Source organism: Rattus rattus, chromosome 10 (assembly GCF_011064425.1).
Source record: "Rattus rattus isolate New Zealand chromosome 10, Rrattus_CSIRO_v1, whole genome shotgun sequence".
Taxonomy (NCBI): domain Eukaryota; kingdom Metazoa; phylum Chordata; class Mammalia; order Rodentia; family Muridae; genus Rattus; species Rattus rattus.
The window spans coordinates 3,530,601-3,544,167 of record NC_046163.1 but is presented as its reverse complement, the minus strand read 5'-3'; the positions used below and the strand labels follow the sequence as shown (position 1 = coordinate 3,544,167).

The following is a 13,567-nucleotide window of genomic DNA, read 5'->3' as shown; positions in this document are numbered from 1 at the left end:
AGCTGAATGACTGTGGAGTGGTTGGGGTTTTTCCAGGAGGGAGTGTTTCCAGAAGAGAAGGTGGAATTTGTGCTAATCAGGTGCTTATCATTAAGTCCTGCCCCAGCCTTAGGCTGAGGGTTAGGATTCTCCTCCTGGGATGACTGGAGCTAAAAGGAAATAAGGCTCACTTCCTGCAGTAGTAACCTCAAAGAGTCAAGGCACCACTGTGAGGGAGGGCTGCTGGGAGCCAAAACTCCATGCAGGAACTGAAGGTCCCTGAGAAAAGGACCCATTCGGCCAGGGTCTAGGGAAGCACGAATGTTGTTAGCCCATGCTCTCAGGTACAATGTGCTGAGTCCCTGAAAAGCTATCCACTGCCAGGAGCAGAAGAGAAAGGTGGAGAGCCCCTGCTCTCAGGACTAGGTTTCTGAAGGGTCAGCTCTCCAAAGTCTCCCCATCTTCATTCAGACCTGGCCTCTCCCCATTGAGCATAGGTGTCTTCTATACCTGTGAAAGAGGATGCCGTTTCCCCACTGCAGTAGCAGACAGAACCACTGACAACTCCGGGTGTAGAAGGCCAGAGAGTGGGGCTAACTATAGTTCTAAAGGACATGACCTACTGGAGAATCATCTGAGGATTGTTAGGAGACAGGTCACTAGTGGAGGTCATACAAAAGCCTGGGCTTCCACTCTGGCTGCCCAGGAAGGAGGACAGTGGAGGGACAGACCTACAAAGGGTTATCTAGGCCTAGGCCTGGCTGCCATGTGTCTCTGTGCAGGGTTTAGTATACCGGGTTTTGCCAAGGACTTGACATAAGCCGGGGCACACAGTCCATCCACAGTTTCAGAAAGACTTTGAATGGTGCTGCCCACATCACCGAAGCATCTGCGATTCGCTAGGCGAGCGAAAGCTGGGAACTTGTCATGCCCTATGGAAGATGGTGGATGCTGTGGGGCCTGTCTCTGGGTGCCTGGGAGCCGAACCATGTCTCTGTGTGGCCTTTTTTCTTAGATTATCGAGTGTATGCCGCAGGAGGGATGGGCCTGGACCTACGTCCTCACAACTACTTACAGCACTATGACATGCTAAAGGATATGTGGGTGTCACTAGCACCCATGCCCACCCCAAGATATGCTGCCACCTCCTTCCTCCGAGGCTCCAAGATCTATGTGCTGGGTAAGGACAAGCTACTTGCTCATTTCCCCTCCTTGCTTCCTTGGGTGTGTCCCCTGGAAAGTGACGCCAACAACCTGAGAATTCCCTTGGCCACGGGGGATAATCACACTGCCCTAGCCTAGCCCTTAAGGAGTCTTCTAAATGACTGAATAACAGAAAGGCAAGCCCAGTCCTCTCTGTTCTCAGGAACTGCTTGTTTTTTTAATCCACCCTCTACCCTGTACCCGGCCTACCTCCCCACATCCCCATCTCTAGGGGGACGACAATCTAAGTATGCAGTCAATGCCTTCGAGGTCTTTGATATAGAGTCTCGGTCCTGGACCAAGTTCCCCAACATTCCCTGTAAGCGGGCCTTCTCCAGCTTTGTGACCCTGGACAACCACTTGTACAGCCTTGGAGGCCTTCGGCAGGGTCGTCTGTACCGGCAGCCCAAGTTCCTCCGGACAATGGATGTGTTCGACATGGAGCAGGGTGAGCTGGGTCCCCATTCCCTTGGCTCCTTGCTCTGTTCTCACTGGTCCCCACTTTCCCCATCATGATAATCTCCCTGGGGCTGCTTACGTATCCAGGCAGCTTTCTCTGAAGTCTGAGCACTTTCCCTAACTCACGGAGAAACTTGGAGTCAGAGTCTTTTTAAGAATCCTTTTGGCCTGCTTGTCTGTTTTCATTCACTATGGCCTCTCCTCTCCATCCCCAGTGTCTGTGCAGGGTCAGGTCAGGAAGGGTCTCTTCCTTTGCGGATGGAGAATCAGAGGGACCCTGATGACTTCTCTTATTGCCTTTAATCAGATTCCTTTCCCTTTTAGAGCTGTGGGAAATCTAAATAGAACAGGGGCCTCATGGGAATTATGTACCTTAGACTGGGACAAGCACCTGAGAAGGCCAAAGTAGTAGAGGGCATCATTTCAATCAACAGGGCACACTCTCTGCACCCTGGATGAATGGGGTGAATGGAAAGGGCTGGGGGCAGCCACCAGGGTAAGAGCCACTTGGGATTCAGCTGTATTTGTTAGGGGACATCAGCACCTAATCCTCTTTCTCTGTCCTGTCATTACATGTGGCTTGCAGGGGGATGGCTGAAGATGGAACGCTCATTTTTCCTCAAGAAGCGCCGGGCAGACTTCGTGGCTGGTGGCCTGAGCGGACGGGTCATAGTGGCCGGGGGCCTTGGTAAGGATGGAGCATCTCAACTGTGCTGTGTTGTGGCTCTGGGACTTGGTAGGTCCCTGGCACTGCACTGGAGGGACAGGTGGTACTTACTCCAGGCATACCTCCTGCTGATTTACTCCAAAGAATTCAATACGGTCCGGACTCGGCATTTCCGCACGGGCCCCACATAAGTTCTTTCCAGTCGGAAACAGGAAAACGGAGATCTAGAAATAATAGAGGGCATATGGAGTCCTGTGCTGAACCCAGGTCCCTGAGTCCCTTTCTGGAGATAGCTGGGGACAAAGGTAAAGTCTTCGCCCTTCCTTGACCCGTGTCACCCGTGGCATTCAGCTCTTATTAGGATAGCAAAGCTCGTGATCAAGTAAATGCTCCGAATTCTGGATTTGACCCCTCGCAAAGATCACTGCTATTTTGAAGGACAGACCGGGACTTGGAGGCACACTGAAGTCATTGAGGCACAGTGATAAAGGCAGTGTGTGTGTGTGTGTGTGCGTGTGTGTGTGTGTGTGTGTGTGTGTGTGTGTGTGTGTGTGTGTGTCTTGGGGCAACCAAAGTTTACTCAGTGTAGACATTCTCATTCATGAACAACCATATGGGCTGAATAATGAGGGAAGCCTGTGGCGTGTGTGTGTGTGTGTGTGTGTGTGTGTGTGTGTGTGTGTGTGTGTGTGTGTGTGTGCCAAGACGTGAGCACGTGAAATCAGGAGGGAGGCAGTGGTATTCTAAAACCTTCTGATAACTAAGACAGGAAAAAACAATCTGTTGTTAGGATGAAGAGGCAGAGAAGGGATAAGGGACAAAGCTCCTTGACAGGAATTCCTGCCCCAGGATAGTAAAGAGAGCCCTCCTGTAGCCATAGACAAGGAAGCTGCTTGGCTTTTGGGAGATGGTCACCATGGGATATGGCTTGGTGGCTGGGCTCCTTGGTCTAAGGTCTGATTCCCCTTTGCTTTCAGGAAACCAGCCCACTGTCCTGGAGACGGCAGAAGCATTCCACCCTGAGAAGAACAAGTGGGAGGCCCTCCCCCCCATGCCCACGCCCCGGTGTGCCTGCTCCAGCATCGTCTTCAAGAACTGCCTCCTGGCTGTGGGGGGTGTCAGCCAGGGACTGAGCGATGCGGTAGAGGCACTGTTTGTCTCTGACTCCTAGCTGGCCCGAGCAGCACCTTTGCCTGGACAGCGTCACTCCACTCCTGACGTGAGGAACGGTCTCATCAAAGCACTTTGGATGACTTCCTCAGCCTCCAGGTCTTGTTAGGAGACAGCGAGGTCAAGCCCTGGGGCTCTCAGTGACCTCCCTCTAAACCTGCGGAAAGTATAGCCGATTCCAACAGTCAGTGCTGGGCTGTGGACTGGGGAAAAACCTCACTCAGTGCTCAGACATTGCAAGGCATGGGGAAGTTCCCTCCTCTCCCCTGCCTCCTGGGGTGGAGGGCAGTTGTCACCCAGAGGGGAAGCCATTGCTGTCCTTCCCTATCTCTGAGGTAGTTTGAGTGTCATGAGGTAAACTAACGAAGAACAGGGCACCCCAACCCTTGTTTCTCTTTGGTTGACATCCATTTCCCATATAGAAGTCAGCTGTGGGCTTGCTCCAGATCTCACCTACTTATCAGGAATTGAGCTGGAAGCTAGGGCAGTTGGGTAGGAAGGAAGTTGGAGGCTCGAACACCAGGCCAACAGTTTGGGCAGAAAGGACCCTTCCTCTCAGGTCCCTGATGATGGAGCGTCAATATCTTCTGTATTCTGTCTTCCGCCACCTTCTCCCAGCCTGAGGCCTGGCTACTCTGTGCCCAACACTCTCAGAGTGTTTCTGTGTGAGACTGTCTCATTTACACTGTGGCTTCGAAATCCACAAAGGGTGGATTAATTGCACCCTGGTTAATAACAGCAGCACAATTGACATCTTCATCCCTGTCTTCTTTGGACCCTGGAGACAAGGCAGGAACATTCTGGTTTATAGATGAAAAAACCCCACAAGACCATCTCCCACTGTGTTCTCATGCTAAATAGGGACCGATTGGCCACCTGTTCGTGGCCATTCCTGTTGAAGCGTTCTACCTTCCCTTGGACACAGCTGTCCCACTCTCAAAGAGGCGGTTTTTCTTCTCTTGGTACACACTCGTATGTTTGGCCAAGGTCGTGACCATTCAATCTTTGCTCGGTTATACCCATGTTTAACCTCGATCAACTCAGCTGAAGCTCATTTTAAGCATATTCAAAGGATGAAGGAATTGTTCATTGACTTAAAAACAACTAGGGGGCTGTGAGGGGGGTCAGAAGGGTGGGTGTGCCTTCCCTGTAACCTGCACAGCAGTTCTTTGTGCTATTTCCCAGTCATTCATATTGGATTAGGACTTACCCAGCATGCTCAGGGACCTGAGTTCCATCCCCAGCACAGAAAGCAAACTGAACTAGCACTGTGTTAGCCCTGAGGACACAAAGAATGACCCCCTACTGAGGCTATGGGGGAGGCAGGGAGCCTGGCTCTCTCTTCACAGGGTTCAGGTGATTAATTATCCCGCAAGGAGCATGAACTGGAGGACGGTCTATTCCGGTCTGCGGGGTCAGAAGGACCTCTTTTTGGTGTGGTGGTAGGGGTTGTACTTCCAGCCGCATTTTCAAGGACGGAGTAAAACCTGGGTCTTTAAGGGATGGTGGCTTATTGGCTTTACTTCGGGGTTCCAGGAGGACACTGCCACCTGCTGGCCTAGCAGTTTTTTCCTCACTGAGGTGAAGAGGAAGACTGTGGCCTCTGGTGAACAGACTGCAAAGAAGCCTCCGTTGCTTATGGTTCCAATACGGTTAAGTACCCCTGAACTATTAGAAAAAAAAAGAGTTGGGGGGCTACGGAGGACAGGTGGCTTCTCAGAGCAAGCTGTTTCACTCTTCCGTATCCGACTTCCACTTCCGTCCTGTTCACAGCATTCCCAACCCAAGAGGAGCCATGACAGATAGGGGAGCTCTCTCCAGGTATAATGGCCCCATATCTGAGGATAGAACCTTTTAAGGTAGTTGGTAACTTAGGGGGCCCAGCAAGGTCTATGAGGTTGACTTAGACATTAACATTATCAGAGCAGCTCAAAGCTGGAGCTGGTATCTGCGAGGGTCACCCCTGCCCAGGCTCCCTTGTGAGAAGACTAGGGATGCCTCAGTGAGCGGTGAGGGAAGCCCTTGATTCTGTGTTAAAGCGTGCGGTTCGATACCCCTTGCATCTCAGAGGCAGTACAGCCAATGGCCTGCCTTCAGGCCTCACACATCCAACTGCCACACCACACCACACTCTTCCAAAGGTCCCTTACCCTCCTGAATTCCCCAGTCAGTCTCACAAGGTGGTAAAGTACCTGCTTCCATTCTCTGGTCAGCTCTGAGGCAAGTCTCTTGAGCATAGGAGGGAGTTGATGGCCAGCTGAGCAACATAATGAGACTCTGGCTTTCAGAGCCAGAAGCTGCACATGACGCACACCTTTAGTTCCAACACTCAGGAGACAGAGGCACAGGGATCTCTGTGAGTTCGAGGCCAGCTTGGTCTACCTAGTAAATTCCAGGACAGCCAGAGCTACATGGAGAGACCCTGTCTCATCGCTGTTCCTTAAAATCAGAACTACTGAAAGGCTTTGGATATTGGGGAGAGCACGTGGAAGAATGCAGAGGTGTTTCTGGGGGCATGAGACTAATTCAGGCCAGCAGATCCGGAAAAGACCTCTTCATACCTTGCGGAAGAGTCTAGACTTCATGCACGCAGGAAATTAAGAGCAAATGAAGCTCATCACCATCGTAGTCTGGTGAACAGGGTGGGAAAGCAAGAATTCCCGAGTCCCGAACTTCCCGCATCAGCCCACTGTTAGAGCCGGGCCTGCAGAGAAGCATGAGGGCCTAAAAGCGCACACTTCCTGCACTCAGCTGGGGGAGGCCAAGGCAGGGTCTGAGCTGACCCTGAGGGAGCTGAGGCTTGGAAAGGAATGCTGGGAGCATGTTCTGGTGGTGCTCCTCCAGCTTTGTCCCTTCTCCACCACAGTGCCAGTGGATGGAGACATGGTCCCCAGGGAAGGGGGAGAGCCAACCGACTGCCAGAGCCAGATGCCCTGAGTGCCTTCCACCAATGTCAAGGGCTGTGTTCTCCTCAGCGCTGTGCTCCTCTTTGCTTCAACAGCTTGAACCCCAAGTCTGTCCTCTCAAACGCTAAAGTTACTCGGGCCGCACAGGCAGCGGCGTACCTGCCTTTCAGAAGCCCCGGGGCCTTCATTTGCTCCGTGGAGCAAAATGCTGACAAGCCCGGTTTTCCCCAGCCCAGGAGGAGTGACTCTCGAGGGTGACCACTGCAGATATGCAGGCCGTGTACCTTGTCTGCCGTAAGCCAACTCCCGTCACTCCCTCCAGCGCGTGGGGCCCACCACCCTCGCATCTATACTGCCTGTACCCACCCTCCTTTCTCTCTCAGGCTCGAGCCCCGCTCCGCTTACACATGTACTCATCACCCACCCTCTCATTCAGACACACACTCTTCATGCAAACGGACACCCACACTCGCACAGTCTTTACAAACACATTGTACACACCCCCTTACGGGCATCTGTCGTGCGCATAGCTTTGATTTCACACTCGTATATACATGCTCTCGAACGTAGGTGGTAGCCGGACTTAGAATTCCCTCCCCCCTGTTTTTTTGTTTGTTGTTTGTTTGTTTGTTTGAGACATAGTCTTACTGTGTAGCCCCCACTGGCCTGGGTCTTGCTATGTAGACCAGGCTAGCTTTGAACTCATAGAGATCTACTTGCTTCTGCCTTCTGAGTGCTGGGATCGAAGGCGTAGATAGCCTGTCACCACTCCTAGCTCAGGATCCTAGCAATTCAACCGTTTGGCCAGGCTTCTCGGGGTCCTTATCGTTTGAAGGATGGACTGCTAAAACATTCCACACTTCTTGCCAAGACAGGGTCATCAGTGGCCCGGCCCTGCACCCTCTGTATCATCCCTGTCCCTAACAGTTCCATGCCACGGTTCGCCACTAGGGCTAGAGGAACTCTTTGAACCACACTTGGGCTGAGAGCCTTCTGTTGAGGACCCGGGCCTAATGGTATTCTGGACTCTGACTCCTGAGAAAGCTGCGGAGCTCCACCGAGAAGGGACTACCTGGCCTTTCTCATCTGCCCTCTCTGCCTAGTACCTGCCTGGTACTTGGCACGGTGCCAGCACAGGCTGCAGCCGAGTACTGATAAGTGAGTAACAGATTGTTTCCTTTCAGATGGCTTTCCCTGGGGAGGATCCAGGGAGACCCAGGGTCTAAGCCTCACTCCCACCCCCCTTTGACAGGGTCTCTCCTCTTGCATAGGTAGCTCTTTTTAAAAATGCAAATCTTGGGAGCCACCTCCATCCTTCAAAGAGGAAATAAGAGGGTCTCTGGGCGGATGGATGGGGGACAGAGAAGTGTCTGGACGTTCTGTGCGCGCTGGGCCTAAGGGCTGTGGGGAGTTAAAATTTGCCTTCTTGTTTGCCTGTGCCATGGGGAGCAGCCAGGCTGGGTTCTAGGCTAGTGGCCTTGGAGTTTGTTAGGGCTTCTGAAGTGTTTCTTCTGGTTAGCCTCAGAAATACATGACTGTGCCAGAAGGGCCAAGGTCACTGTTTTGAAGCAGTCTGCTCTCTCACCTGGGCAAGATAAGGACGCAAAATCATCATACTTACCACTCAACAGGAAATAGGCATTTGGTCCTCTCCTCAGTCTCAAAAGCAAACACATGGAAGAAAACAATGCTATATACCTCATGTTCCCAGAATCCCCTGCTCCACACTCCCACTTGTAGAAGGGGAATGACTGGGGGCTTCCCTTCTATGTTGTTCCCGTTCGACCTGAGACATGAGCTTCTAGAGCCTTAGGGAAGTAGGCTCTACCCTAGACAGCCTCTATCCCTCACACAGTGACTGGCTTCCTTCAAACCCTCATCACCACACAAAAATATTTAGTACCCTTTCTGCCCAGGCTTTCCCTGGACTCCCTCTGCCCTCCCGGAGATCTTGGAAGTCAACCTTCTCTCATAAAAACCCCTGCCTCCGCTCCCCATAAAGGAGCTGCCCCTTCCCACTCAGTATTCCAGACTCCCTCTCTCCTTAGCCCCTCCCCATCCACCTGTCCCAGCCACCCTCAACACCCCTCCATGTGTGGCAAATGTAAGCCACTCCCTTTCTAGACCACTTGCCATAGTTTCTGAGGTCTCAGGCTGTGATGGTGGCACTAACCCATGTGACCCAGGACATCCCAGAGAGCCTGTCAGGTGGGAACTAAAGGTACAGCACAGTGCAGTTAGAGTCAGGAATTAAAAAGCCGGGAGACAGCACTGACTGTGAGAGGAAGCCTTACCCTGCCTGCTTGCTTTCTTTGATTCTTCCCCACAGAAGACAGACACAGAAACAGGTCAGAAACTAAGCAGAACTTCAAGTCTCCTTGCTTATGGATGGGTTCCCTCAGATCTTTATTTTAGGCTCTAATAGGAGTTCTAGGTCAGCGTTTTATGATCTCTGGTGATGGTGGTTCCTTAATTCACCTTGCAATAGCAACCCCCTAATACCAGACTGTACCGGTGTTACTCAGGGCCACGAGGAATGCTGGCTCCTACCTTCCTTTACTCAGGGCCAGGAACTGCTGACCCGACTAAAGAACGTGCTTTGCTTGGGGTTAGCATTCCAGGATCAGCTTGGGAGCCCAGGAACTCGTGTTGGCAGCGAAGCCAATTGGGCAGAAGACAGAGGCGGGTACTAGACGTCTCCCCTCAAATCCAGGCGCGTTTCCCTCCTATGTATTTCCTAGTCCCTCCTGGGTCTCCCCTGAATGGAGGCAGGACTGACAGGAAGAAATTATCCCCTCATGTACATGAAGTGAAGCCACCAGGCCCCCGAGTGCGCCTTGCTCTAAGGCCCATCTGCGAGGAGCATAGAACTCTACATCAAACCAGCTCCAAGTTCAGGGTTTCATTAGGCCACTTAGGCCTAGGGAGACTCAGTCACCTTGCCCAGCCCTGTCTCTGACTCCCACACAGGCTGTTGTGCTTCCTGCTTCATTTGCATCAACTCCCCATGTACCCAGCACCTAAGCCAAGGCTCACTGAAGAGGCATTAAGGTTGTGTGCACTGGAGTGTTGACAGTTAGAAAGACGGGAGTTATTTTTACTGACTCCAACTCAGGCATCAACAGTCCCCGGTGACTTACTGCAGTGGAACCACACAGGGATGTGCGTTTAAAACCTCAGGGACCCACTAGAGGAATCCTGTAACTTTTAACAGACACCCGGTTTTGTAATGCCACAGGAGGGGAGTTGCAGAACCGCAGCGGTCAGAAAGAGGACCTGGGTCAAGGGGCAGAGAAGGAGGAAGATCATCAACAGGAAGGCGGGGAGCCTTTCGCAAAGCACTGACTGGAACCCCCAGAATTTAAGATAAAATAAAAAATAAAAATTAAAATAGACACCCACCCTTTTACCTCTTGGCATCCTGAGCTTAAAAATTAGCATGGGGGTGGTGGTTAGGAGTACCTTCCTTTCCCCTACGCAGCCTTCTCCTGTGTGTCCTTTAGCTTCTCCTGTGTCCCCCAGTTACCCTGTGTCCCCCATCTCCTCCAGTGTCTTCAGCTCCTCCTGTGTCTTCCGGCTCCTTCTGTGTCCCCCAGATTCCTGTGTCTCCCAGATTCTCCTGTGTCCCCAGCTCCTCCTGTGCTCCCCAGCTTCCCCTGTGTCCCCCCAGCTCCTCCTGTGTACCCCAACTTCTCCTGTGTTTCCCAGCTTCTCCTGTGTCCCCAGCTCCTCCTGTGCCCCAGCTCCTCCTGCCTGTGTCCCCCAGATCCTCCTGTGTCCTCCAGCTCCTCCTGCCTGTGTCCCCCCAGCTTCTCCCGTGCCCCCCAGATTTTCCTGTGTCCCCCAGCTTCTCCTGTGTTCCCCAGCTTCCCCTGTGTCCCCCCAGATTCTCCTGTGTCCCCCAGCTCCTCCTGTGTTCCCCAGCATAGTTCTCAGTTTCAACAGTCACTCACTAACTCTGCGCTTATCTTCACACTGGCCTGGGTCAGATCAAACAGAGCTCGAGTGTCTGTTAAGTCCTTGTTGTACAGCCTCCCCGAAACACACTTGGATCTCTGCCAGGACTCTGACGGAAGGCCAGCCAAAACCCAAGCTAGGAGGGCACTGTCTATCTGGTAACTTCATATCTCATTTGGTCCCAAAGCAAGCTCATGAAAGAGACATGTAACATGCTTCATACATGAATTCAGAACATCAGGAGCATCAGAGCAAACCAGAATCCTTACCCAGCCCCCATAAGCCTGACATTTCTGGTGCCATCTATGTGACCCTATAATGACAGGTGCTTCTCTCTGTGACTTGGCTTACTCATTTGCACAGAGGGCATAATCATATGCTAGTCCCTAGTGAGGCTAAGGCCAGCAAAGGCTGTCACATTCCTTGTAGGACTTGCTAGAATTTTAGATTGTAGCTCACTAGTTCCATCTTGCATTTGGGCCCCACAGGGGGTGTACAAGGCACAGCCACGACACTGAGATGATCATGTTCATTTACCTCCAGCTATGCTTCTTTCTAGCAGGTGACACTACATCTAGGATACTTAGATCGCAGGCCAGCTCAACAAATGGTAGATAGACCTTATACCACGCACAGGCAGTCACAAGCCCTGCTATACTCAATTAGGCCAGAAGAGGGCAGCTTTGAGCCAGATGTCTCAATTTTCTAAACTACCGGGCTATGCCAGCTCTCTGGAGTCATAGCTCCTGGTTTTGGAGAACCAGTTCTAACAGGCTGGTTCCTGTTCACACAATTCCACCAGCCCCTAAGAGGACAAGGTTCACATATCCAAGCCTTATTGTCCACCACAGAGTGGGGCTAAAAGCTGACTGAGGGCCATAACTCATCTGAGCTGTAAGGAACAGGCAATTTAACGACTAAGGTCTCTGGCTGGAGGTGGATAGTGAACTGGGTCCTGCAACTACTCTTCTCCCTGAGGAAAAAAAAATGCATCTGTCCCAATAGTCCCCGGGAGTAGACACTCTGGGGTTCTAGAGACTCCTTACGGCTCTCAGATACACAGAGAACAAATGACTTAGCTCTTTCCGTTCCTTCTCCCTACACCTCCATGCCATGCCTGAGACTAATCTACCCACCCCTTCAAAACCCAAGTGGCTTCCTCTGAGCACCCCCTGACCCCTGAAACCCTTCCTGAGCCAGATAATACCCAATTTTTCTCCCATGTACCTGAACTTCATACCATTTTGAGGGGTCTCCCACTCTGTCACAGATTATAGGGAAGCTTGTTTTATTTATATCTTCTTTATTGTTAGGCAGAAAACTTCTTGGAAGTGGGGAACTAATTAATAGTCATCCCCTCTAGATGTGCCTGACACCTGCCTTACGCCATTTGCCTTGCTGCCTCTCATTATGAGCTCCTGCCTACACTCTGAACTTAATACTCGTCGTAGTCTCTCATTCTGAGGTGCTTTCACATTCCACCCAGTCCCTCGACAGACAGCACATTGAGACTATGGAGTGCAGGAGTTCAGGAATAAAATCTTATCCCCAGTGACTACACAGAAGGCTCATTTTCTACAAGAGCCTTTAGGCCGTCGGTTCTCAACCTGTGGGTCGCGACCCCCTCGAGTCGCAGGATTATAGACCCCATATCCGATATTTACATTACGATTCATAACAGTAGCAAGATTGTGGCTATGAAGTAGCCACAAAGATAATTTTATGGTTGGGAGTCACCGCAATAAAGGAACTACATTGAAGGGTCATGGGATTAGGAAGGTTGAGAATCACTGGGCTAAGTAGTTGGTGATTGGGTGAGAGGGTTAGAAGAAATGCCTCCTAAGACTAGAGCGGGAGGCAGACAGGACTGAATGGGGGTGGCTCAGCTCAGCTTAGATGTCCTGACAAATTCTCCAAGGATCTAAGCCCAATCTTTAAGTCACCCAGCCACATTCCAGGTCCTCCCTACGCAGAATGAGAGTTAAGTTCCAGCACTTGGCTGTTGTAATCAGTAGTTGTGTAAACAATTGTTAATTTATTTTATGTGTGTGGCGTTTGGCCAGTATGCATGTCTGTGCAGAACATTCATGCCTGATGTCCTTGGAGGTCAGAAGAGGGCACCAGAGACCCTAGAACTGGAGCTTTGTCTGGTTGTGGGCCATCTTGTGGGTGCAGGGGATCAAACCCCGGTCCTCTGGAAGAGCAGTTCAGTGCTCTTTCCCGCTGAGCCATCTCTCAGTTCCCTTGGTGGTCTCACTCCTCTGCGGCCAGGCCTGCTTGTTTGCCTCCGTTGCCCATCCAGTCATTGGCTCTGTATGAATCCACTGTACACCTTGGTCTGCTCAGCAGTGCACCGGGTATCTGAGATGTTCAGGAACAGTGGTAAGTGTCTAGATTAAGTCATAAGGGGAAACCTTGGGCTCCTCTGAATAAGTCTTCATTTTACAGGGAAATGTTGAGACAGCTAGTTAATGGCCACCAGGTCTTCTGGTAAGCTTTAAAAGCTATCTTTAGAAAGTCCTCCCAAACTATCCTCCTCTCGTCTGGGCTAGGGGGTCCCTCCTGTTCTCATGTCAGTCAGGATTGGAACCCAGGTCTCCCAGTCCAGAGTCTGCTCCTCTGACACTTGCTTTTCCTTGTCCTAATCTCCTGGACAGGCCCCCCCAGGACCTGACAGATGGGGAGCACAGGTAGCAGATTGGTTGAGCCTTTTCTGTTTTCACAGACTACTCAGAGTGGAAAGGCGGGCTGGCAGAAGATAGGATGACAAACTAACTATACAGCTTTCATGGGTCATCCACACTCAGTGGATCGTCTCTGGCTACAGAGAACTCCACAACAGACAACAAGGAGATACTGTTTTCTTTCCCCACTGGAAAGATTCAAAAGGTGAACAGAAGTAGGAAAATGGGCGGATACTAGTTTTGTTTTTTTTTTTAATTTGATAGTTGAGGATGTAGTAGTCCTCTTTGATTTTTTTGCCAAGTCCTAAATTAGATACAGCTAGAGGTGAGGTCCTGCAGAGTGGGGAGGGATGCCCAGAATAGCTGGAATTGGGGAAGGCCTCTTGTCCTGTATTCTATCTCTATAGGCCAGTGTCTGAAATCCAGCTCTGTGGCTTTCTTGCCAGCTGTGTGGCCTTTGGCAGAAGTAAACTCACTTTCTACATCAGAAAAAGGGGTTCTGGACATACCCTTCCAGGCCTGTCAACTGCAGCCAAGTCTCA

The 13,567-nt window shown here is 51.3% G+C and overlaps 1 protein-coding gene across 1 annotated transcript in view; it reads left to right on the top strand.

The window, feature by feature from the left end:
- Window positions 1-4,235, top strand: part of Klhdc8a (kelch domain containing 8A) — a 7,107-nt gene extending 2,872 nt beyond the window's left edge. Inside the window, exons 2-5 of the mRNA XM_032915195.1 lie at window positions 995-1,159; window positions 1,415-1,630; window positions 2,228-2,329; window positions 3,286-4,235. Of these exons, the coding sequence (XP_032771086.1) occupies window positions 995-1,159; window positions 1,415-1,630; window positions 2,228-2,329; window positions 3,286-3,479 (677 nt within the window). The 3' untranslated portion in view covers window positions 3,480-4,235. The remainder of the gene's footprint in view (window positions 1-994; window positions 1,160-1,414; window positions 1,631-2,227; window positions 2,330-3,285) is intronic.
- Window positions 4,236-13,567: the final 9,332 nt, after the last annotated feature.